We start from the raw sequence: 24667 nt of genomic DNA, 5'->3' as shown, positions 1-24667 counted from the left end.
TTGGCCTTTAGCTTAGCTAGCCTTCCAGAGATCAAACTGTGCCCCTCACAAGAATTCGAACTTTTTAAAACATTTCTGGTGCGGTTTCAAATCTCACGTTGCCGTTGACACATTTGCATTATTCCACCGCATCAGCAAGGCACCATCGGTGGGAACCCTCGAGGATCCACACAAATGGATTTTACTAAGCAACTCTGAGGTTAAACAGAACTTTTCTTGAAAGCAGTGTTCTTGAGTGAGAAAATAAATTCGCATCTCAGTCGTACATATACTTGGCGAGTCGGTCGATGAGACCGGGTATTTGTTTAAGCTTACCGAGACCTCAGAATAACCCTTTAACTGGGATATGCTGTGGGTTAGTCCATGAAACAGACTCCTCTAGTGTTAACTAGCATCTAAATTCCTAAACAATGGCACTCTAAGGTCCCCTAAGACTCCACGTGTGCCCACAACCACAATATGACTCCCGACTGGATGCATCAAACAATTTTGTGCTAGACCGCTTCGGATAATTAGCTCCTCCATCCAACGAGGAAAACAGAGCAAAATACCACTTTAAAAACAAAGTGGGAGGATTCTTTAATTAGACTAATACGGTCGGCGACAAAAGCAGCACTGTGTAATTAACTCACGATGTCTAAACAATAAAAATGCAAATGGTGGCGAGCACGCTGAGGCGGAAGCTCCGGGGATTGATCAGCGTTCCCGTGAAGGTCAGAGTCCTGTAGGGTATCGATCAGAGAGGACGTCAGACTTTCCTTCAACGAAGACAAATCAGCTGACAGGCAGCAAAAATACCGTCTGGCAACATTTTCCATCAGTAGATGTTCCCAATATTAAAGGATGAAACCTAAAAAAGATCATCTTCAAGATCTGAAGTGACGATTTTGGCCACTTGGTGGCAGTAAAACGAGTTTTAAACGAAACAATTTTGTGCTCTTTTTCATTTATTTTTTATCAAAATTATACAAGCATTGCTCAGTAACATTGTTTCAACCTTATTTTAGCTACCTCTGTTTGCTCTTCTGTTGGCTAATTTAGCGCTATTGTCAAAATGTCGAATTTATGCTAAAGAAAACACCTTCTCGCTTGAGTTTTGCATTTCCGTTGAATCACCTAGCTTAGAATTCTGCAAACATTTGCTAATAAATCCAGTTTTAGAATTGAAAAAAGACCCCGTCAGCACATCAGACCGTTTTATTGTGATGCTTGTAATTTTAAAATGCTCTGAACGCTGAATTATCGCCACAGTTGGCGGCGACGGTTTTAAGAGCGACTCCATGCTAATGAGCACTAAGTTAAATTAAAAAGACCAAATCATATTTCAGCGATGTGACATCAACACATCCCATAAACAGTCGTGGCAGCTGTAGCTAAAATATTAGCCTCTTGCTATCCCGCCTTTCTTCAGCTTCCTGCTAACAGAGATTGAATTCTGTGTATCCACATCAGCAGAGAACGGGATGGATCTTTTTTCTTCTCATCAACAGAACTCAGTGACAGAGCGGGGGGAGGAGTGGGGGAGGCGTGATGGTGTTGTAATATCAATGGATCCGTTTTTATATGAAAACTGACACTTCCCGCAAGGCGGGTAGGCTAGCTTTCTGGAGGGACGTAATGGTTCTCTCCCCTGCTGCCACTCCCAGAGGTGAGCCGGGTGTAAATTACATCCAGCCTGGCCTCTGCACCATCAAGACCAGACTAGCTGCTTCTTGTCTCCCACAATTCCCTTTGCTCCTCATCACCACTTTAGATCCTGGGACATGTTCCAAGAAGAAGAACCCAAAAAAACTGGCAGAAGAGTGAAATATCACGTCGTAGAGGACAGACAGACGACCAGCATGGACGCTGAGGCTCTTTTCAGCAGTGCAACTGGGTGAAATGGGAGGTCTGGAAATGCAAACAGCCGCCCTCTTGATTCGCTTAAGTCCGATTTGAAGTGTCGGAGAAGCTCGGATGGAAGGCAGAGCAGAGTAAGAGAGAGACGCCGAGGCTCCGGTAATTAGCCTCGTGTTGCTCCGCCCACAAACTGCAGAGCAACTAATGGCAGCTAATGATGACCGGATTGAAGACAAGGAGCTCCTGGTTGCCGATACGAGCGGCAAAAAGCGAATTCTCAAAGTGTTGGCGGCATTATAAACAGGAAGTGAGGCGATTCTAAGTTCTCCTGGACACATTCCTACATCTCCGTCGGAATCGTGCCGACCTCAAAGTGTTGGCAGGAAGGAGAAGAAGAGGAAGTCAAGACAGAGAGACAGAAGGAGATCATCAAACAACACATTTTCTCCAAGAGTCTCCCGACCCTCCAGAAGATTCCTTCATTTGGTTTTTCTGGTTGCTACGGCAACGCGCATGTTGGTGTCTGCCGCATACGAAATTAGCTCTGGTGTTGTCCTACATCCGTAAGGCTTCAACAACTGGGACAATAGCAGGCGACTGGGACCCAGTTACATATTTCAATGACACCGACAACCAGAGGGGGCAGCAGCGCCACGACCCAACGCTCCTTACAGGAGGAGACGAGCGGGGGTGGGGTCAGTGCCTTAATCTGAGACCCCCCAGCAGAGAGTCCGACACCCAGCGAGCTAATCCGGGATCATATCGTGAATCACACAGGCGTGTCCTCTCATCTCAGGAGCCAGACAGAAATAGATCCCCTTAATTTCGCATCTTCACACCCCCCCACCCACCCCCTTTCATTTCAACCGGGGGAACGGAGGAGTTATTCTACGTGTTCCTCGGGGAGCCACAAAGGAGGAGGAGATGTTTAACAGGAGCAGAAATACTGAAAACAGAGGAGGCGGATGAATATTTGCATTCTATATTTAGACGGAGGTGATGCGTCTCACCCTTCTGGGACGGTGGGTGGGGTTGGGGGGGGGCGTCAACAGGGAGATCAATGGAGCAGAACCGTGCAGAGAGATGATGTTTTAATATGATCAGGACAAGACAATCAGAGTCCAACTTTAGAAACACTCATCTCTGCAGCCGACAAGTTAACTTCCCTCTTCGACACGGGTCTATTTTTAGCTGCTTCCAGGACGATCATCTCCAGTTCATCCAGACTCCCCGTGCGCTCTCACTGTGCACGTTTCAAACGTTATTACTTTCCCGGACCTCAGCGCGGCAAATTGGATTGATTAGCCGGCTCTAAATCAGTCGCCTTTAATTACATTTGCTCCGTGTTGCTCGGCTAAGCATATAGCTGCATGCGATTGTGAGTAAATTGCAATTAGCCGATGCCCCACATGGTCGAGTGGAGGATATAAAGGCAGACTTGTGTGAATTGATGATGCGTTGGTGTGAGTCTGGTCATCCCGAAGCAATAATGAGCTATCCCAGGAGCCCAAACCAAGGACGTTATACAACTGATGCCAGATGAGACTGGTTTATGACTGAGTTACACGGCTCAACGTTGTTGTTCATGCTAGCTTACAGAGGATTGCAAAAAATAAAAAATAAAAAGGTAAAAGCGTTTTGATTCAAATGCCCAACTTTTAGCAATGTTGGGATGTTTGTCCTTGCAAACAGTGTGGGTCCGCAACGAGGGGGTCGGTGGGCCGGAAGCGGCCCGCGGGCCGGCAGTTTGAGACCAGCAGCTCAGATGACGGAGTGAAGGTCAGGCTGAATGTCGACCTTCTGGAAAGGAGGAAACTGCTGTTTTCAGCTCAGAGGTGCAAAGTAGAAGAATTAAGGGCAAACACCTCCAGGAGTTCGAAAATGTGCACACACACACACACACACACACACACACACGGTTGTTTTCCACTTACCGGGAAGTAGAGAAGCAGAGCTCCACACAGAATTGCCTCCAGCAAGACCAGCCCAGATGCTCTGATACTCTGTCAGGAAGAAACCCCAAAGAAAAATGTTGTTCTTTTACACCATTTCTACACACGTTTGTATAATTGTGACACTTTTCTGTCCCTCTAACGTCTAGTTTCCAGCATGAAAAAGGTCTCCTTATGCCCCCCCAGTTTGACTTCTGTCCCTGAAATATCAGGATCAAAACTGTTGCAGTGATGTTTTTCATCTAGAAGATGGACACAAGGCCATTTTTAAATGACGCTAATGTTTCTGGAGGCTAAAAAAGCCACAATAGATGGTCTGAAAGGGGAAGAGGAGCTTTCTTATTTGAAACATGAAAGCAGCGGCGCCCCAGGGACCTTTTAGAGCATCTCGGGAGCTTCGCAAGCACCTCTTGTGTCGGACATTTCAACACTTTTCTCACTGATGCTGGGGGGGAGGGGGGTGCGTTATAAGAGGAGAAAGCATGTTTGATGCTGTGAAAACACAACATTTTTAATGACCATAAAGTCCGTGCAGAGCTGTGAAAGTAGCGAAAGACCTTAAAGTCGTTCTGGTGAGATTAACGGGGATTACATAAATGAGGATTACATCATTACGACAAAGCCCCCGAGGATCCACAAGTTTCATCTTCATCCAGAGGAGTGAGCTGGGCTCAGCTCAGAAGAGATGTAAGAAGAAGAGTAGCAAGAACAAGAACACACTGCAGGTCCGCGATGCTGAATCAGATGACGTGTCTGACCTCTTTGATGCCACTTCAAACACGCCGCCTTTCCAGCTTTGATGGCCACTGCCGGTCAGGAAGCACCCAGATGGTCGCGCGAGGCGAAACACCTTAAAATCTTTGACCTTCTGGCAGATTTGGACTCTTGACCTGAGCGATCGGCGCGTTTTCTTATTGCTAACTGACGTCGGCGGCTGCTCGTACCTTGTTCCTGCGAAAGTGGTAGACGAGGACCATGCTGAGGAGGATGGCGAGCAGGCAGAGGCACTGGAAGGACAGAACAGCCAGGCGGAGAGCGCCATCCTCCTGCGCCACGCAGGGGGTGTCGTCCTTGCAGTAGGCACAGCCCTGCTGACAGGGCAGGCAGTCGCTGGAAGACCCCTCGTCAGCGTTTGGGCCACTTTCTGCAGCTGTTCCTTATTTTCAGGAGGAAAAAACAACAGGAGAAAGAACAAAGTCCTCATTTCTGTGTGTTTTCGTTTGGAAAGAGGTTGGCGAATGCTAAATTGGAACTAGCTTACTCTCACTATTATGAACCAAATGGATAAATTCGTCTAGCTGCTGGACTCTTATTCAACCAATAACAGCAAGGCTAGAAGGTTGAACTTGTTAGCTTAGCCTAATGCATAAAGTAGTCAAAAAAAACCTCAGCATGTTTCCAAAATTCAGGCAATAAATGTGAGAACGTGTCAGCTCAGAATGGTCAGTAACTGTCAGTAATGTAATGCTAATGTGCTACATTTCTAACCAAAAAACCAAACAAACAACTGGATCGCTCTCGCTAGTTCAGCTGTAAAATAATAATCGTTAACGTCTTCTAGAAGGTCTTTTTGGAACGATCGCAGTTTTCTCCCTCGGCTGAATCGGGAATCAAAGCATCTGGAAACTGAACTTGTGTGACAGAAGGACGTGTGTCTGCGTGCGTCCTTCCTCGACCTCACGAGGATTCATCGACGCCTCGCTCTGTCCGTCATTCAGGAAAAGAGGCTTCACGCAAATAAAGGACAACGTCAGAGTTTCGGCGTTGGCCTGAGGAGTTTGGTCGCAGACGGAAACTCTCTGCGCGTTAAAATCCCTGCATGGTAAAATCAGGTAAAACCCAAGAAGCTAGCAGCTGGTGCAAAAGCCCCGGGAATACGAGCGTATGGGCGGACAGATAAAGAACGGCGAGCTGGAGCGGCGGTTGGTGAAAACAGCCATTGTCTCAGAGATTTGCAGGGATTTTCCCTTTAAAAAGAAGCTGGCTATGACTCCGCACATCAGTGATCCCTTCAAAAGAAGCACTTATCTCTGCACCAGTGAGTCACCTCCTCCAGCTCCGGATGGTCCGATCCCCGCCCGCCGCCTGGCGCCGGGGGTCATGGTGAATTTGTGAAGAGGATGGAGGCTTACTGGGAGACAAAGGGGAACGAGCCGTGCTCTCTTTCTGTGTCGGAGACGTCCCCTCGTGGATTAACGGGCTTGTTATCGGCGTACGCGTAAACATGCTAACGAGGAGAAACAGTTAAACCGAGAGCAGTAATGGGGGCGGCAGGTGGACTGGGAGGAAACAGAAGTGAAAGAGAAGCAAAATGAAGGTATTAGAGTGATGGAGGCCCGGTGAGGTCCGCTGGGGTTCTGGGGCAGCAGAAGCCATTTTTAATTAACACCGTCGACAGAAATAAAGCAGGAAAAGTCGCCACCGTCAGGAAGATATTTCCTTCCAACCTGATTAGCCTCCCCAGGTGCTGCAGCTCCTCGACAGGGCGCTAACATGTTTGCTTTTTCATTACCAGAAAGTGACGATGTAATTTAGCGTGATGGAGAACGCCGACCGGCCTAAATCCTGGAGATCGGCTGCTAAAGCTATTCCGAGTTTCAGCAACAACCTTCCATCTCCCCTTCAGAATGATTTACACTGTGCTAAATGAGGTTAGCATTAGCCTGAGATACATGATAATGAAGGTGTAGGTGTGGTTGTAGCTACCGTTAAAGGAAGTGACTTTACTTCCTTCCTATGAGTGGGAGGAGTTTCAGCAAAGATAGGGGCAGAAGAAAACCTCCTGCCAGATCCTGTCTTGAGTCGATGAGCGCTAACTGCTGTGATTATAGCTACCTTTAAGGGACAAGTGTGAGCTTTTCTAAGCTAAACACACGGCGACACTTACTCGCGAAGCTGTTGACGGCGAGTCTGCTGGGGTGGTAGAACCCTGTCTTGCAGTGGCAGCTGTACTTGTCCAGAACGAACCCGTGACCGTGGATGGGCAGACACTGAGGACAGAGCAGAGGAGAACGTGGGCACGGATGAAACAGTTGGAACCAGAGCGGCAGCTGGAGCGGAGGGTGAGCCGGGGTCCGCGGGTGAGCCGCGCTCGCACGAGCCTCACCAGGCAATTATTAGCGATGAACTCTCGAGTGCTGTCGAGTTCCTCAAACAAATTGCTGTGAAGAGACGGGCGAGCATTCAAAGTGGCGCTAAATTACCGCTGTAGAGGAAGAACCTTTATTTACGCTTCACATTACCAAAACAGCACTTTTAAAGTGCACGTATACCCCGTTCTATACTCGCCTTCCGCACCATGTGGAGGGGTTTCTGTCAGCTTCCCTTCATCAATCACCAGGCGAGCAGTTTCCTGCTAGCTTTACCGCCAGACAAGTTGTTTATTGATTGTTTGGTTTGTGTCATCAAAGGTCAACCGGACAACGTCCAATACTAATTAGCCAGGAGGGTTATCTTCGTCTAGCCGGGCCGGACACAGAGATCGACCAGCTTCACTCACAGAGTCCGACAGAATCATTTATTTGGGCCGCAGTTCGGCTAGCTGGAGTCTGAAACACTGCAGCTTTAATACTGAGGGGCAGAGTCAGGGACCTGAGCTCCTGTGTTTGTCGTCCTCAGGACAGGTGGAGCATGCTGCAGATACTGCCTGTCACTGCTCATCTGTCCACACACACACACACACACACACACACGACCTGAGACAGGTGCATGTGCATCAGGAAGAGCCAGAAATAGCTCCGCTGGTGCGTCCCACTCCTGCCAGCTCTGCAGACTGGGCACAGATGTGGAGGGTGTTGGGCGGTGGAGCAGCCACACACACACACACACACACACACACACACTAGCTGCTGTGGTCCTTTGTTCTGAGTTATTCCTATATTCAGTGGATAAACCAGCATTATACCGCATCAAGCAGCAGCAACGTTCACATTTTCTGACACTATTTCACATTTCCAAGCAGCAAATTAAGGTCGTTAACTCATTTTAGCTGCCAAATCTGGATATTAACGCTTTTTCTCCGACATTTGAATCGTCGTCACGTAATTTTGTCGGTAAGTTCTGAGGGTCATCAACAAAAAAAATGGCCAAATCGTCGCGCTCCCATCAAGCTAACCCCATGCCAGGCTCTCTTATCGCCTCACACTGACCATATTCAGAGGCTTCATCAATAAAACAACAAACGGCGGCTCCAGCGGCGACCTGCTTTATGACACAAGCTATTAATTCTATGTGATGATGATATGTTGATAGCGGATATCTCATCCTGCCAGCAATCACATTAACGTGAACTGATCGTTAATTAGGCCCGTGTGATTGAGCCTAATGTGTTTCAGACGAGCTCTGACATCCCCAGAAATAGACGTTCGCCCGGCGAGACCTTGAGAAGCGAACCGACGCTGCGTTTCCCGCGCAGATATGCGTTAGCAACACCTACAGCTCGGTGTGCGTGCGTGCGTGTGTGTGTGTGTGCGGGATCTGCTGACGATCCCACGCCAGCTGCTTAAGATGCCGATCACTCAAACTCCGCCGTGCTAATTGTGCGAGCTGCTTTTATTTATTTATTTTATTTTATTTCAGTGCGTCACGCTGACAGCTCCCGCGTATTTACCCAAAAAAAAGAAAGAAGCGGAGCTGCAGGAGTCAAAAATAGACCGAACGCAGACTCTGTCGCTGCCTTCGTGTCCGCTGCGACGCTGCTCGTGTCGTCGTGACAGCGGTCCAAGCTGCCTCGGCGCCATCTGAGGTGAAACGTGGAGCAGTTCTGACCCGGTCGGCGTCAGAAGGCCCACGTCAGGCCCAAATGGGAGGATTCTAAGCTCCGGTTCCTCCCTCAGTCCGGGCAGAGGTGGACCGGAGCAGGAGCTCTGTCCACGGGGAGGATCTTCGTCAGTAAGAGCCCACATCGGGTCCTGACCACGGCCGAAGGCGCATCTGGCGCCAAAGACCACGTTCTAAACCGAGCCGTCGGTCAGTGACATTTGCTCAAGTGCTTCAGTCACCCGTAACCATGCCAACGAGTGACACAAGCACCAGCCAAGTTGCTGCGACCGTCCAAACCCGCTCCGTGGGTTCCGTCACTTCGTTTTTCCTCCGTCACCTTTTTATGACATCATCGAACTGGGAATTAGAGCAGGAAAAAAAACAAAAGCTCCGGGATGCACTAATTGATGTCGAGGCCAGGCGTGCTCCACCTGAGCAGGAAACCAGGAAGTGGCGATTCTGCGGGCTAATTAGGACCACTTCCTGCCTTTGAAAGGAGCCCACGCTCGTCTGGTGCGGCGCTGCGTCCAGCCAGGGACTAATAGGCCTCTGTAGGTCGTAATGATCACACGGAGTTCAACACACACCTCGAGGAAAGCTCATCATCCAGTAATTACAGAGCGGAGCCACAGAACGGAGCCGAGCAGGAGATTTACTCGGAACTTCACATTGGACGGATTTGTTGATCTGCAGAATTTTGCCGTCGCTGCAGACAAAAGAGCATCTGCAGTCGCCGGGAGGCTGCGTGTGCACGGAGGGACGCGCAGGACGAGCGCAGCCAGGCCTTTAAATGAGGTCAACTAGCCCGAGTTAGCTGCAGCGGCGCTGCCGGGACACCTGGGGCTCCGATCTGGGCGCAGTCCAAAGACCAAAGCCCGGAAAGCGGCGAGATAAACACGGCGGCCTTCAGGGAGCTAAACGCTGCCACGAGGCCGAGGCGTGTTCAGACACGACCGCTGCTCTCGTAATCACAGTCGCGGCCGACATTTATACTCTGTGTTCTTGTTCACAAGACGGAACCCGCAGACGGGCGCCGAGACGCCGTCGGGCTTGATGTGCTTTGTTCTTTCTTGCTTAGAAGTGAAGACTAAAGAGTCCGAAGCGTCTTTGATTCCTGCCTTTTGAACGTTTCTCTCCATTACAACGGCCGGCCGTGCGTATACGCTAACGGTGTCTCAGGCCCCGCTCGCCCTCGGGTCACATGACCACGCAAAACCAGCCTTTTTGATCCCAAAATGGAGAGGATGCGGAGAAGGTCCGAGCTTGACCGGGTCTATTCGGAGGCGCTCCGAGGCTCGGGGCAGGCTGGGATTACGTAAGCGTCTTCATCAGACCTAAGCTGAAGTGACGGAGGGTTATTTTAAAACCCAGCTACTGTCACTTTATCTTTTTGTCAGCGCCTCCCTCCTCCTCCGCCTATTCCCGTCCTCTGTGAGCATAAGGCTGCGCTCGCTTCACATCTGATCTCAGGCGTCCCCAGACAACTCCTCCGCCGTCCTCCCTGGACCCAGTGTTTGCTTTAGCGGGCTGAGCAGAACTGATGTAAGACGGAGCCTGGAGACCAGCGACGCTCAAAGTTTGGGAATTCGGCAGCGTTAGCCAAAATGAAACGGGACAGTCATCAAACATCGTCACTAGCAACGAGCTAGCTTGAACGCTGGTTGAGACGCACTCTTGGCTCTTAAATCCGTCCAGTTTCATTTACTGGCGGCAACAAAATGTCCTGGAAGTCGCAACTGCTCAAAAATATTCCAATATTTTGGATTCTGGCTCCGACCGCGACAGAACTGAACGTTCCATTTTCGTATCTTGAAAAGTTTTCTCTCTCTTGTAAACTGCGTCTGGCGTGTAAAGACTCCGTCCGGTCCCATCAGAACCACTTGACCAGTGTCCAGGTGATGAAAGGCTGAATTTGAATCTGCACTTTTGATGACCGAGCACAACTTTTGCTGAGGTCATTGTAAGTTGGCTATTAGCTTCATGAAAAAGGGAGGAATTAAGCTAACTGGGACGCTCAGACCCACTCCTCTCAGCCTGGGTGGACGGGCCAAGACCTCCACATGGGTCCTACCACGAAGCTGAAAAACAATGTCCGTAAAAACAGCTGCAGAATGTTGCCGTTAGCTTGCTAACGTCGCGCCAACGGGCCGTCAAAAGAACTGCTACAAACCAAAAGACAAAAAGAGAGCCTCACAAAAACGTCCTCCTTTAGGAATTTCTTTGTTTTTAACGGCTCAACAGTGAAACAGGCTGGAGGACGTGATTGTGGCGTCCTGTCGCGACGGCATCGGCCCCTAAAACGGGCCGTAAACAAGCTACAAGACCTCGTCGCCGAGACAGTGGAACAAGCTAACGGGCAGCTGTGAGGACAGATTACTGCTGGAGACACAATAAGACGTAAATCACGCAGAAACTTGTTTTATTTCCCTGACCAGCCTCATCTGACCAGCTTATTTTAGCATCCTCACCTCCCAGGACGTGTTTATAACAGCTCCGCTGCAAAAAAACGAGAAAAAAAGGCAGAGCGGCGAGAAAAGCAGAGCGAGGCAGAAGGTGAGAAATGGAGGGCGGCGGCAGTTGTTCGACACGGACGCGTTTATTTATTCAGTGGCGGATGAATCGGCGTGCGATGGAGACGATAGCTGACGGTGGCAGGACGACCAAGGTCGGAATCATCTGCGGAATCATCCACGTTCCAAAGGAGGCAGAATTAAAGCGCACGGGGGGCCGAGGACATCAAAGCATCAAAAGGCTTTTAGTGTTTGGACGTTGTTTTATTCATCGGTCTCCTCCGTCCAGGCTGGAGACGTCCTTCCGGTTGCGTCCCGCTGCGTCCTCCTCCGGTTGATTACAACATTCCTGGTCCCGATTCCGGTGCCCCGGAGCAGCAGCGTCCGGCTTTGTTTATGACCGTTGTGACCTTTCGCGCCGCAGGACCTCCATCACCACCTGGTTGTGTTTAGGGTTGGAGGAGCCCAGAATGTCCTTCCACCTGCTTCCGCGGGACAGCGAGGCGCTCCGGAGGTTGAGGTGAGGTGTCCTGGATCCACCTCGGGGGCACAGCAGACAACAGACGCCTGGACGTGGAGGAGCAGGAGGTTCCACTCTGAGCACGGCAGCTATCGCTATGCTAGCTGAGGCTGGGCAAGAGGCACCTCGGTGCCTTGAAATCTCGAATCCTCTCCCAGAACAGCCGGTCCACCCGTTCCTTCAGAACCCTTTGGGGAACTAAAGGTCCTCTGACAAATATCCTCAGCGATGTGAGCAGAACAACAGCTACAAACTGCATCGAATGTTTACAAAAATAAACCGTTAAGCCTTTTTTCAACAATGAGGCAAAGAAAAGGCTCTTCACCGCGTCTGAGAACTAAAATTACTGAGTTTTTTTTCCCTCCGAATGGCCCCAAAGAAACCAATTAAGCCACAAACTGCTGAGTAAAACCAACACAATAAAAAAAAAAAGAAACAGCAACGGACCAAAATGAATCCCTGGCTGTAAATATGGGGCATCCCTATCAATTTGGCTTTATCACATTAGCGCCCGCGTGGACTCGGCGCCACAGTCGGGCTTCCTGTTGTAGCGGCAGAGCTGTGGGGCTGCTGCTTCAGCTGTCGTTTACCTGCTTTGTTAGCAGTAACAGATACCAGCGTAGCGCCTCTGGTTCTGGCCGAAATCCCCGTCATCCACTGGCTAACGGGCACGCGTGAAGCTAACGAGCTCTGGCGTCGGCTCCGTGCCGTGTGACAGCCGAAAAATCTATAGAACAATGTTTTCCTCACTCCGGGGTCGACGGTCCCAGAAGGTGGAAATGCAAAGACAAAGGCGTTAATTATTCATGGCGGCGCACTGCCATCCATCACATCACGAACCTCCACAGTCACTCAGGACCCAGGCTAGCTGCTAGCTAGACAGCAGCGACTTGTGAAGGAACAAAACGATGGGATGAAAGAATAATGAGGGCAGAGCAGCGCTGTTCCGAACAGTCCAAACAAAACGATCAGCATCAGCTAAGCGTTTTAGCATCTCAGGTCGCGGCTTAGATGTTGCTACTCACCTCCATCGTGGTCGTGTTGCACCGGTGAGTTCCTCCGAACCAGCCGTCAGAGGAGCACTGGTCGATGTCCACATCCTGGAGGCTAATGTCCACACGCACCACGCCGCTGCAGGACAGGAGGACAGTGTCACCGAGAGGGAAACCGCACCACGACACAGTTTGGGGTCAATTCATTGTGAAACCGAACACGGCTGATCCATAATCAGGCAGCGCTGTGGTAGAACTGGTGGACAAAGTGGTCCCAAATGACTGGTTGGACCAACTATTAGCATCGTTAGCGATGAATCGTCTTTTTTTTTTGTTTTAACAGTTGAAAACGGGGGATCATGTAGAGTGCAGTGACCCAAGCCAGAGGGAGTTTCTGGCCAGGGCGCCTCCCGAGACGCCCCCTGGAGAATCGTGCCAGGCTGACCCAGCACCCCGGGGGAAGGGGCAGAAGATTCATCTGCTGCCCGGAGCTCAGTCTGACGTATCGATCGCAGCAAAATGCTCAGCAAAGGCGAGGATCCGTGTTTGCTGGGAGGGTCCGGGCAGGAGGATTTACACTTATTTAGCTCCCCGAAGCTCCGCGACCTGGAAGACTCTGAAGGTCACTCCTGCTCATCTCTCAGAACCGCCAACTGGCTCCTCCGTAATCTGCTAAATAAAGTCGGGCAGAACGGCCCCGACCGACGCAGACTCCCACCGTTTGATGGGAGCTAATAATAAACTCGTGAATCATCTGTTTAATCAGGCGGAGCTGAAATTCAGGTGATTTTATTCTGTTGGAGGAGCGAAAAACAGTCTCAGATACAAGCAAACGTTAGCTGCGAGTTCACCTCTTAACCCCTGACCCCCCGACCCCCCTCCCCCCTGAGGGTGTGCATTTGCCTCGTCAGCACAACTATTGAAGTCGCTCAGCTTTGATGATGCTGCGTGTATAAGAATAAAAAGCCACCGCTGCGCCTGGCGTCCTGGTGGCCACCGCCGCGCCTCTGGCGGGATTATCTCGGAGGGCAGGAGATAGCTGTTCTTAGCGGGCCGAAAGGCCGGACAGGAGAGTCCCGCCAGGCTACGGCCTTTCTAGCTAATGTTAGCCTCAGCATTTTAAAGTTAGCTGGGGAGAGAGTTGCTTTTAGGCCGCCATAATCGTGATATGGTTTGTTAGCAGGTTTCGATAATATTTTGAATAGTTTGAAAGGTTTATATTAACAGTAGGATTGCTAATGGGAGTTACACTTTAAGCTAACACACTGTAGAGCTAAAGGTTAGCTGAATCAGCTAGCCACCACCAAGCAACTTCTTCCAAGTTTCTGATTAGCTGTTAGGGCAAAGCATAGGCAAACGCTATTTGTCATTTAACAAAGATTTAGAAGCTTGTTAGCTACAACTGTTAGCTACAGGGTCTAAAACCTTATAACAAACTAATTTATTGGCACTACTACAAATTTAGCAGCACACCGATTATTCGGGTGCAGCTAGCACAAATAGCTCAGCGTTCTTTATTGTCTATTTCATATAAATAGCTTGTAATCCCATGACCTCGCGGGCAAATTCAGCCTCATCTGTGGGACAGGAACACATCTGTGTCCCTTCAGTGGTCAGAGTTCAGGAACGATGGCGCGGAACAATGAGGAAGAGCGGCGGCCGTCCTGGGGAAGGCGCCTCCTCCGTGATGGAAAGGCATTAAGCTGCCAGGACGAGCAGAAGCTAAAGTGAGCGCGGCTCGCGGGCATCGACGATGCTTTGTCTTCAGCTGGGGTCGGTTTTATTGAGTTCTGTCACAAGTCCTCAGAAAGAGCGCCGGCGGCCGAGCGGCTGTTGCCGAAAACAAATAAAGAAATCTGTTTTTATGAGAGCTTCTGCCCTCCTTGACACCCCTGTCATGAAACGCACCCCCCGAAGACCAAACGCCCTCTCGCAAAAGCCCGATAAATGTGAGCTGCTGACAGTTGAGAGGATATTAGCTGAATTCATTTGAGACGTTGAGCCAGTTCTCGGCTAATTTCATCCGGGAATGCTGGCAGCCGGAGCTTCTGTTGACATTTAAGGGCTGCAGAGCTAGCCTTCCTAGCCCCAGGAATGGTGGGGATTCCTTCCCAGCTCTTCCTGGACAGCATCCATATAAGCAGATGTTGCCCCTCCCCCCAAGTACGGGGCCTCTCAGACGCTAGCTGCTTGTGGGAAAAACGAGGCGTTTAGCCAAGTGTAAACGAGGATGTTTTTGCTCAAATTAGGACCAGTTTAGCCTTCGGAGAAGCATGTCGTCATAGATGGTTTGAACTGGTCTCCCTTGAACGTTGTGTGTGTTAACATACGGTAGCAATGCAGCATCGGTGGATATCACGGTGACACTTCTGGGAACGGAAGTCTGTATGCTAAAAAACTAGCACAGAGACGTAGCATTAGATTCCGAATGAGAGGCGGGTTAGCCGTCACCGCCTGGGGTGTTCTCCAAACATTCGTGGGAGGTTGGTGGCTAGGTCCTGTTGCCTGGAGACGTAGGGAACGACTACGCAGGTCGCGTACACTCTGTAACTAACGATCGTTAACTAGCAACGCGTAGCCATTTTCAACAGGACGCCAGAGTTCTTCCCCGCGGTAGGAAGCGAGTGCACCTTTAAAAGGCAACGAAGACGGCCCGTGCAGGGTTGTTGTTCTACAACTTTCATTATTAATTCATCGTAGTATCGATTGTGTGTTCGTCTGGAGGGGAAACGGAGGAGAGCTGATGTCTGAGGCGGCCAGATCATCTCCTGCTCTCCTGTTTCTTATCTGGCCGGCTGCTGAGGACCAGGCAGGGAGAGGGCGGAGCTCCCGCTACTGCCAGGACTGTTGCGCCGCCTCAAAATGTAGCTATTCAGAAGCTAGCTTAAGCATTCCACGAATCGAATAAAGAAGAAAAGGCGAAACGGTGCTCAGATTCGTCAAATCGTCACACAAGCTGCAGCTAGCATGCAGCTTTTGAAGCTAACTTCCAATCTAAAATAGTTCATTATCCCGAAGTGAGAGCGGAATATAAACCTACTAAAGTACCGAAAGATTCCGCACGAAAAATCAACTGGATGCAAAGCTAATACCCACCCAGGTATAAGCATACCTCCAAGGCTATACTGAGGATAATATGATACTTTACGATGTTGTAACGATGCATTTTAGGGCACAAATGAAAAGTTGTGTTTTATCTGCCACCGCATTGACCCGATGTCTTTGCTTCAATTGTGGGATTGTGGTAAAAGTTCAGCATTTTGCGGATTATGTCGAGTTTCCGTCAAGGCCAAAGTCAGCCGATTCTGGAATTCAGATGTTTCTTCCCAGAATTCCAAAAATTCGACACAAATGCGACTGAGAAGCTACTTCGGTCTGTGGGGACACGAAACAATAGCAAACAGCCATGCTGGTCACACCTTGGGATGGGGTAAAAATAGCCGAGCCCCCCCCCAACCCCCCCCCCCCCCCCCCCCCCCATCTGGGAGGAACAACGTGCGTGTGAAATCACTGGTTTCTCACTCTTCCTCCGTCTGTCCCAACTCCAGCGAATCGATTAAAGATTAATCGGAACACACATGAAACCCCCGTTTGGGATTCAATATTTATTTGGGGGGGGGGGTGTTGCTGGTGGGGTTCAGTAGGAGGGGGGCAAATATTCAGACATTTGTGGGTGAGAACAGTTTGGAAAATAAGCGCGGCGCTGCAGTCAGAGGTTTCCACCAGTTTCATCCAGAGTTATTTTTAGCATCCCACCTCCTTTTCGTACTGGAGACGAGGCCTCTGCTGGGGGAGCTGTGGTTTGTCGGGGGGGTTGGGGGATGGGGGGGGTTGCACACGATTAGTTCAGGTGGTACCTGAACACACGCAACATCTGGAGCTTCAGGAAGGAAGTGAGGGTCCCAGAATTCCTACAGATCCATTACATCTGGTGGAATTCTGGGATGTTCTGGGATGGAGGGGAGGGGGGGGCACCAAGATAAGATAGTTTGACGTGAGCCTGCCTACCTGAATACGGGAGCCAGGTCTTTCTTCAGGCCATAGAAAGCAGCCGATAAGGTCAAAAGCCATCGCGGGACGAAATTCCCGTTGTGACACTCCAGGTAGGGAGCAGACCACCTCACGTGTGACCTGTCTGGGATGAAGCTCTCCCCCCTTTTCACAGAATTCTCAGCTGATCTCAGATCCTGGCTTAGCACCCTTTTACGGAAGCCGGGCATCTTCTTCGCGTCCTTGACGTCGTGGTACCAGCCGGTGTCGGCGGTGCGGTTGTGGAGTCGGTGGGCCACGCTGGAGAGGTCCTGCAGGACGATCTCCCCTCCGGCCCTGGTCGCCTGGAGCAGCACCGCGGGCCCCTCCGCGGACGCATCCGCCCCAAAAGTGACGACAGCCCGGTGGATCTTTGAATCTCCCTCCAAGATGCTCCGGACCAGAGCGTGGTACCACTCGATGTCGCGCCTCAGACTCTGCTCTCTGGACCTGTTGGCTTGCAGGATCATGTTGAGGAAGTTGGTGGCGTGCAGCAGCGCGTCCAGCGCGCCGCTCATGGAGCGGTGCGGGACGGCGTGTGACCTTCCCCGCAGAGAGGTGAGCTCGTACCTTCCCGAGCAGTTGGCGTGCTGTAAGGTGGTCGAGTCCCCGCTGTGGAGGAAAGCCGCGACCACTTTGGGGAGACGCTCCTCCAGTTTCTGCGGCAGCTCCGCCGTCACCGCGGGCGGATGGTGAAGCCGCCGCCGCTGCGCCTGAGCGCGATCCGCCGCCTCGCGCGTCCCCTCTCCCCGATGCGCCGAGCGTTCCGGGTATCTGAGGTTGGATCCGATCACCAGCCCCACTTGCAGCAGGAGCGACAGCCGGAAAACAGCCATACTCCCCCCCCGGAAAGCGTCCACGGATGTGCGGGGGGGATCGAACTGCGGTGTCGATGGGCGGAAAACGGAGCGGAAAGGCGCCGCTAAAGCATCGCTGCACCTCCGGCTGGAGGTTGCGGTGAGATTCACGCCTCTGATGCAGAAGAATGAGGTGAGGTGGGGAGGGGGGGACACGGAAGGAACCCCCCTGCTACCCGCGCTAAATCTATCTTACAGATGCTTCATGCAGCTTGTTGATACTGAGCGTTCGCCCGCATCCTCTCCTCTCATCCCTCTCTCCCTCCCTCTCTCTCATCCCTCTCTCCCTCTCCCCCCCTCCCTCTCTCTCTTCTCCGTAAAGGAAGAGGCTAATTTATTCCAATTTTAAGATGTCGGGGGAGCTTCTCACAAACGCATATCGCCCTCAAACGCAGCGTGCAGGAGTGTCGAGCCCACCTTCAGCGCGTCATCCAGGTCTCCAGGACCCCCCCTCAACCCCCCCATCCCAGGGTTGCTGTTTCTATCAGTCACCTCGCAGAGACACACCGAGAGGTTGGACATCCTGAAGCTCCTGGAGACCCGAGGTCCGGAGAGAAGATGCTCTCCGCCGTCACGCTGCGGTGAGCCTGAGGCTTCTCCTCGGGTGAGGAAGACAGGCGTGTCGGAGGGTGACACATCTGGGAGCCAGACTGGTTCTCCACAGACTTTCAGGAGGCTCTGGACACACATCTGAATATGCCGGAAAGTCCTGGTTAGAACTTTGGTCCGAAGACTCCTGTGTTTGGGTTCTGCTGTCAGTGGATCCCAAAAACGGTTAAAATTCCGGGATTCTCAAGGAACTGCTGCTCCAGTCAGGCAGAAGCACCTGTTTTCTGCTGTGGAAGATCTCCGTCTCATCAGAACGTGGACCCATCATGTGACGGGAGCGGCTCAGAACGCGCTAGCTTTGGAGCTAAAACGAAAACAGACGATTAACACGAAACGAACCGTTCAACCTTCCGCAGATGTGCCGCGGGGCACCTTCAGAGCTGGAACGCTGCTTCCAGACGACCCATGAACACTGAAGCTAAATACAAAGAAAGATTAAAAGTGCCTGGGCTTTGATGATAAACAGGCTGCGGTCCTGGACATCACTCAGAGGGTCCTCCTCTCTGGTTCTGGTGAAGACCCGGGTCACACAGCTAATTCCAGCCTCGGGTAAGCTAGGGAGACCGAAGGAAGGTCACACAACCCCCCTGAGGAACCTCGGGAGCGCCACATTCAGATCATTTCTTTATTGTTCACCATTCTGACGCCGCAGAAGCTAACAGCCGTCCCGGTGATGGTCGGCTGCTGCTCTCCTCTCCTCTCCTGTCCGATCTGTCACTTTGATAAACAAGCTCTCGCTGTCCCGGACTCGGCCCGCAGTCAGGAAATCACTCACTGTGCGACAGTCGCTGATCACTCCTCACCTCGGGCGGGAAATCACTGGGAAGGTGGCGGCACGGGCGGGAGGCACGAGGGATGAAGGGGAAGCCATCTGTGGCGCCGCTGTCGTTCGGAGGAGCTGTGAGGACTGGGAGAAGAGGCTGTGACGGCGAGTGATGGGCGTAAATAAAAACGCTCCGTTGTTGTTGTGGTCGAGCAACTGGCCTCACCCCTCACATAAACAGCCTCAAAGGCAACCACGTTTAGGTGTTTTAACTACTCCTTTTCGACAGCAAACTGTAAAAACTGAAGCCGGTTACCGTGGCGACATGTATACGTTTCTATGGGGTGCAAGAACTCGGCTGTGTCGAAACATTAAGTTGTTCCGTGGCGACAAACGCGGTCAATCACGATCCTTGAATCTGTATCACCTGCATTAGCATCTCTCTGCTACCAGTTAGCATCTGTTGAGGCAACAAGCTCACAGCTAGCATATAGGGACAACTGACATTTCGACATAATGCTCTTCGATTTTAACTCTTTTTTAAAAAAAATTGTTTATTCTCAAACGGTATCTAAATGTTCAGATTAGCATACCAAGGCCTCTCCGCTAATTATGTCAGCATTCGCTCCCAGAATGCAGAGCTAATGATAGCATCAACAGGTGCTTGCCACCAAAAGATGCTGCTGGATGGAGCTCATTAGCATTTTGATGCAAACCCAGGGTCGGCTAATGAACAGGTATGCCAATCTAGCTTTTTTGCTCCCGCTGAAGGTGAAGCAGCCGCGTGAAGGTTCCTGAGAGACACAGAGATTCCATTTAACTGACGCTTCCATCAGGCTTCTGGTGACGCTGCCAAATTCTTCCCCTCTGCGGGATGAAGGCAGGAGAATCCATTTCTCACTCGTGGAATGAGAAATCAATGACCCCGGGATGGGCCCGCGTGAAACAAGATATGAGCTTTGTCTCGGAGGACCTGGCTGGGCTCGTGCTGACAGCTAACTGCTAGGGGTCAGCTTCTGCCGGGGGGCCGGCCGGTCTGGGAGGTATGAAACTGACCCTCCTCAAGTATATGCTAGAAGATGAGCTTCAAACATATTCTGGACGCCTGTGGGCTCATTTTAGGCCTAACGTTAGCCTGCTACAAGTAAGCTAGCAGTGTTGGTTTAGCAATGGCAGCGTTGAAATGACTGGAGGTTTCAGTTGCGTAACTCAGCGTCCAATTAGAATAAGATCCTGGTGCACGTGCTCGCCCGTTCTGGAAGAAGAGCCGGAGGCCGTTTTCCAAATTAGGTTCAATTTTTATGTCAGAAACTTTGATCAGTATTTTATTGTTCATAGCTTTTGTCAAAACAGCCAGCATGTTCTGCCTCATAACCTGATTTGCTAATCAAACTCTAGCCAACAACTCAGTGTTCAGCTCCCCCCCCCCCGGGCCTTAAATTCTCAAACGGGCTTTTGTGGACTCACATTAGCCGAGCCGGAGATGCCGCTGCCAAGAGTTTAACCCGGGGCTTTGCAGCGGCGGGCCAGTGTCGTACCTCCACTTCAGAAACACTTGCTCGGCGCCAGCACTTTCAATTCTACGTCCGGGATTGACAAGAAGGGTTTGGTCCTAGGGGGGGGTGGGGGGGTTTCTTTAAATAAAAGCAGATCCACTTCAGAATCCTTTGATTTCCTGCACAGTCAAAGAGAGAAAGGCTTCCATTATACCGTAGGTGCACATTAAGGGGATGGAAACCGCTACCTGCAATTATCCCGGCGCACTGAGCCGTGGACCGCTATAGGAGGCAGCAACAGCTGGCTCTCTCTCCCTCCACCACACACACACACACACCACACACACACACACACACACCTGCACATTACCCATCACCCCCCTTTATACGCTCACACGCCCGTTCCTCACATTCACCTGCCAAGCAGCTTGATTAATAAGGCCAATGCTTGCAGCAAACTGCAGGCACAGCAGGGAGGAAGAGGAAAAATAACAAGCAGAGCGGCGCTACAAAGGAGGCTACAGTAACATGACCATTTGTTATGTAACATCCACGCACGGCAGCGGCGTTCTGTCGTCCTTTACTGTGAATGTTGTCAGAGGAGCGAGCGTAGCAGCATCGTCAACGTCAACAGCAAAGAGAGACAGGCTGTGGTTCACCTCCTCCCCTCGTTATCCTGATACCACCAGAGAGCAGCAATTAATTCTGCCCGGAGCATCCTCCTAGCTGGAACTATTTTATATTTTATAAATGCAGTTCTGGTGCTTTGAGTGATCCGGATCAGAGAGAATCATGACAAAGTGGAGCCGAATCCAAGTCTTCTCACCAAACTTGCTGCCATGTGCAGATCTGGAACTTGTCTCCTCAGATACCGGGATTATGTCTCCCCCTACAGGCCAAGAGCGTAATTACATCGCTGCTGATAGGCGTGACAGAAATGCAGATTAAATGCAATTGCTCACGCGCGCACGCAATTAATCATGCTTAATTAGCAGCACAGTGTGTGAAGTTACACGTAACCTCCCACAGCTGATGCTTCCATGGAGCTCATAATAGAAATCTTTTTCATTGAAGGAAAATGATTTTAAAACCAATAAGGCTCAGATTTAGATTGTTTTCCAGAGGCTAAATTGTCCTTTTAAGGCTGAATAACTGTGACTGTCATACAACATAATAAAATCATATGATCACATGTTTCTTTGTGTTTATTATTCGGATGCCAAATGTCTTGGTGTCCAAAGGGAAACACGAGAAGCAAAATCATGATTGGAATTCAAATTCAAGGGATCAATGGACCACGTCGTCAGGAAATTTGTCTTCTAGTCATGACGAACAGCTAACAAAGGCTGCTGGAAGCCGAGCAGGTCCCGAAAGACTCCAGAACTACAGAACCTTCATGAAGGAGTCCAGGATCATGCTGTCCACCTCCTCCACCAGCGCTCTGTAGTCGGGCGGACACACAGCGTGTCCCGTCCTGCTGTCCAGACCCGTCAGCTCTCTGTGCATCTGCGGTCCCGACGCCACCGAGCCCAGAGTCCTCAGCTGTTCCACGGGATCTTCCGGAACACTTCCGATCCCTAAAGCTTCACACACCGCGGGGGCAAACTTCCCGTAGTGAGCCGTGGAGCAGAGCACCACCAGGCACGAGCCGTCCTGCAACCGGTCGGCCACGACGTTGGCCACCGCCGTGTGGGTGTCCAGGACGTAGCCCGTCTGCGCGTGGACCTTCTGGAGGGCGGCCAAGCAGTCTTCCTCAGAGCACCAGCCAGCAAGCACTTCCTGCTGGATGGAGCGGAGGAGGGGCTGAGGGACACTGAAGTGCCGCTGAGCGTCCAGCCGTGCGAACAGCCGCTCCACGAGGCGCCCGTCCCGCTCAGACGCGTGGTAGAGAAACCTCTCAAGGTTGGAGGACTTCAGGATGTCGATAGCCGGGGAGCGGGAGGGCAGCAGGGGGCGCCCGCGGAGGTCGTACTCACCTGTGTTGATAAAATCCGCAACCACGCGGTTGTGGTTGGAGGCGCAGATGACTTTTCGTATGGGAACGCCCATTTTTTTGGCGTACACGGCGGACAGAGCGTTACCAAAGTTCCCAGTGGGGACGCAAACATCTACGGGCTCCCCGAAGCCGATGACGCCGTCTCTGGCGAGGTCCAGGTAGGAGGAGGAGTGGAACACCACCTGGCGGAGAGCAAACAAAGCTCCTTCAGCGTTTCAAGAACAATCATTGAGCTTCTTTTTTATCCCGATCGCGACTTTTAGGCGGAGTCAGATCACCTGTGGCAGCAGCCGGGCCCAGTTGATGGAGTTGGCAGTGCTGAGGACGGTGCCGTACTCCACGGCCAGGTGTCCGGTCAGGCCGCACTCGCCAAACATCCTCTTGATGCTCCTCTGACAGAAGTCGAAGTCTGAGCGGACGCCGACGGCCCTGGCGTTGCCCCCCCTGTAGCTCGTCATCTGAAGCTTCTGGACCTCGCTCACCCCTCCTTCGGGGAAAAACACCAGCACGCCGATCCGGCTTCCATCGGCGTCGCCCAGCTTTCCGAAGCCACTCAGAACGGCGCTCCCGGTGTCGCCAGAGGTGGCTACTAGGATGAGGTAGTTGCACATTGGTGGGAGGCAGTAGGCGAAGAGCTGGGGCATCAGCTGCAGGGCGAAGTCTTTGAAGGAGGCGGTGGGACCATGAAAGAGTTCCTGGACATACTGGTTGTGAAGGAGGTGTTTCACAGGCGCCACAGCTGCACTGGAGAAGTTTGACCCGTACGCTTTGAATACCATTGTTCTGAGATCCCCGGCCGGGACATCCAGGGGGTGGATGCACCTTTCCAGTAGAACTAAGGCTCGTTCAGGGTACGACATCTCAGCCAGTCTCTGCCATTCCTGAGCAGAAAGAGCCGGCAACCCATTTTGGGGAACGTAGAGGCCTCCATCTGTGGCCAAACCCTCCACCACCACATCGCTGAAGAACGTCTTCTTACTAGCTGATTCCATTTCTCCACGTCTGGTTGACACAAAGGTCTCCGTGTCGTGTTTCTGATATCTCTCCAGAGCTTTTAGCACCTTCTCGGCCACTTCTTCTATGGTTTCCCCTCTTCCACACAGCACGCGAACATCCAGCCATTTCTCATAAAACTGTTTTCTGTATCCCAGAATGTCCCTCATTGACACTCCGGCCTCCTGGCCAACGATCCGGTTCACCTTCATCCTCTCAAGTCGCGCCAGGATGTCTTCGCTGTCCACGTCCAGGTAGACGACCACTCCGGACTCTTTGACGTGTTGCATGGCCGCAGTGTGAAGAGGGTTGGAGCCAGTCAGGGAAACAACACAACCAGAGGCGGAGAAGCTGCACAAAGCCTGCCCTTCTTCCTCCAGGAAACGCTGTCCACCAACTGCTGCCAGCTTTGCAGCCACGGGCATCTTCCATGTCGGCTCCAAGACGTCGTCATCAACATCAACGACAGTCAGACCCAGTCGGTGGGCCACTATCTTTCCCACTGTGGTCTTCCCCGCTCCAGGAGGACCCATGAGCAGGATGTTCTTGTCTCCTAGCAGAGAGGTTTGGGTGGAAATCCATAATTTTGATGTTGAAAAGGGACTCCGGAAGCATCTGAGGGAATGAACTGCCCACCGAAATGACCTCAGTGAAGCCATTGACCCACAGCCTGAGAAAATACACAAAGTAATTCAGAAAATTATTGCAAATACATCCGATACTGATGACGTCACGATGCAAAATGACGCACAATCACATAACATTGAATATAAGGTGGAAAAATCATTGTCTCTAGTTTATATGCTCTTTTTATAACATGATATATACGTGAAAGCTATACGTAACAGCATTTTAATAAAACTACAGGGTATTTTTGGTGCGCATTAAGGTATCTTAGACCTTTTGTGTGCATAGTTTAGTCATTTTATCAAATACCTCCGTACAAGTCCAGTATGTATATCACCTTATGCGTTATATCAAAAGCACTTTGTTAAATTTGACTCTGAAAACTGCTGAAAAAAGTCACCGTAAATTAGCCATTTCCTCACCTCGCACAAATGTAAAACCACAGTCAACAATACTTTACAGACACGTTATTAACTAAAGAGATGTATTATAATATAGTCTAATAACACGCACCTGGAAGAGTTAATCCATGTATAAAGTTGTGTTTGGTTTGTTTAACGGTGCAAAGTCCGGTTGCTTTTCTCTCACACGCGACTCAGCTTCCGGCAACAAAAGCGCCTCCTACGGCGAGCTCGGAGGTACAAACTTTATTCTTCTTTCGTGTTTTGCGTATTTATAAAGTACAAAATTTATCAAATTTGGTCCGAGCTTTCACTCACCCAA

The 24667-nt window shown here is 51.1% G+C and overlaps 2 protein-coding genes and 1 long non-coding RNA gene across 4 annotated transcripts in view; 1 reads left to right on the top strand and 2 right to left on the bottom strand.

The window, feature by feature from the left end:
• Nucleotides 1-17728, bottom strand: part of gpr158a (G protein-coupled receptor 158a) — a 29018-nt gene extending 11290 nt beyond the window's left edge. For both annotated transcript variants that reach the window (XM_057013847.1, XM_057013848.1), the window contains exons 1-5: nt 16583-17728; nt 12608-12713; nt 6679-6781; nt 4736-4947; nt 3774-3842 (exon numbers count right to left, since the gene is read on the bottom strand). In XM_057013847.1, the coding sequence (XP_056869827.1) occupies nt 3774-3842; nt 4736-4947; nt 6679-6781; nt 12608-12713; nt 16583-17439 (1347 nt within the window). In that variant the 5' untranslated portion in view covers nt 17440-17728. The remainder of the gene's footprint in view (nt 1-3773; nt 3843-4735; nt 4948-6678; nt 6782-12607; nt 12714-16582) is intronic.
• Nucleotides 17457-21520, top strand: LOC130514315 (uncharacterized). Its single transcript, XR_008946976.1, has 2 exons — nt 17457-17593; nt 17783-21520. It is a non-coding gene; the product is annotated as an uncharacterized LOC130514315 (long non-coding RNA).
• Nucleotides 21516-24584, bottom strand: LOC130514313 (threonine synthase-like 1). Its single transcript, XM_057013849.1, has 3 exons — nt 24458-24584; nt 22603-23987; nt 21516-22506 (listed from the first exon to the last, which is right to left on the bottom strand). Exons 2-3 carry the CDS (start codon nt 23974-23976, stop codon nt 21712-21714), a joined length of 2169 nt encoding a protein of 722 aa, XP_056869829.1. The 5' UTR covers nt 23977-23987; nt 24458-24584; the 3' UTR covers nt 21516-21711.
• Between the last annotated feature and the right edge of the window lie 83 nt (nt 24585-24667).

Source organism: Takifugu flavidus, chromosome 17 (assembly GCF_003711565.1).
Source record: "Takifugu flavidus isolate HTHZ2018 chromosome 17, ASM371156v2, whole genome shotgun sequence".
NCBI classification, from domain to species: domain Eukaryota; kingdom Metazoa; phylum Chordata; class Actinopteri; order Tetraodontiformes; family Tetraodontidae; genus Takifugu; species Takifugu flavidus.
The sequence above is the reverse complement of the archived record's forward strand: the minus strand, read 5'-3'. Positions and strand labels throughout refer to the sequence as shown.

What these genes read in the sequence shown, in the direction of transcription:
- LOC130514313 (XM_057013849.1), bottom strand. Translation starts at nt 23,976, where the DNA reads ATGGCTTCACTGAGGTCATTTCGGTGGGCAGTTCATTCCCTCAGATGC. An exon ending in GGGCCCGGCTGCTGCCACAG is followed by an intron (nt 22,507 to 22,602) that starts GTGATCTGACTC and finishes GCTCTCCGCCAG; the next exon opens with GTGGTGTTCCACTCCTCCTC.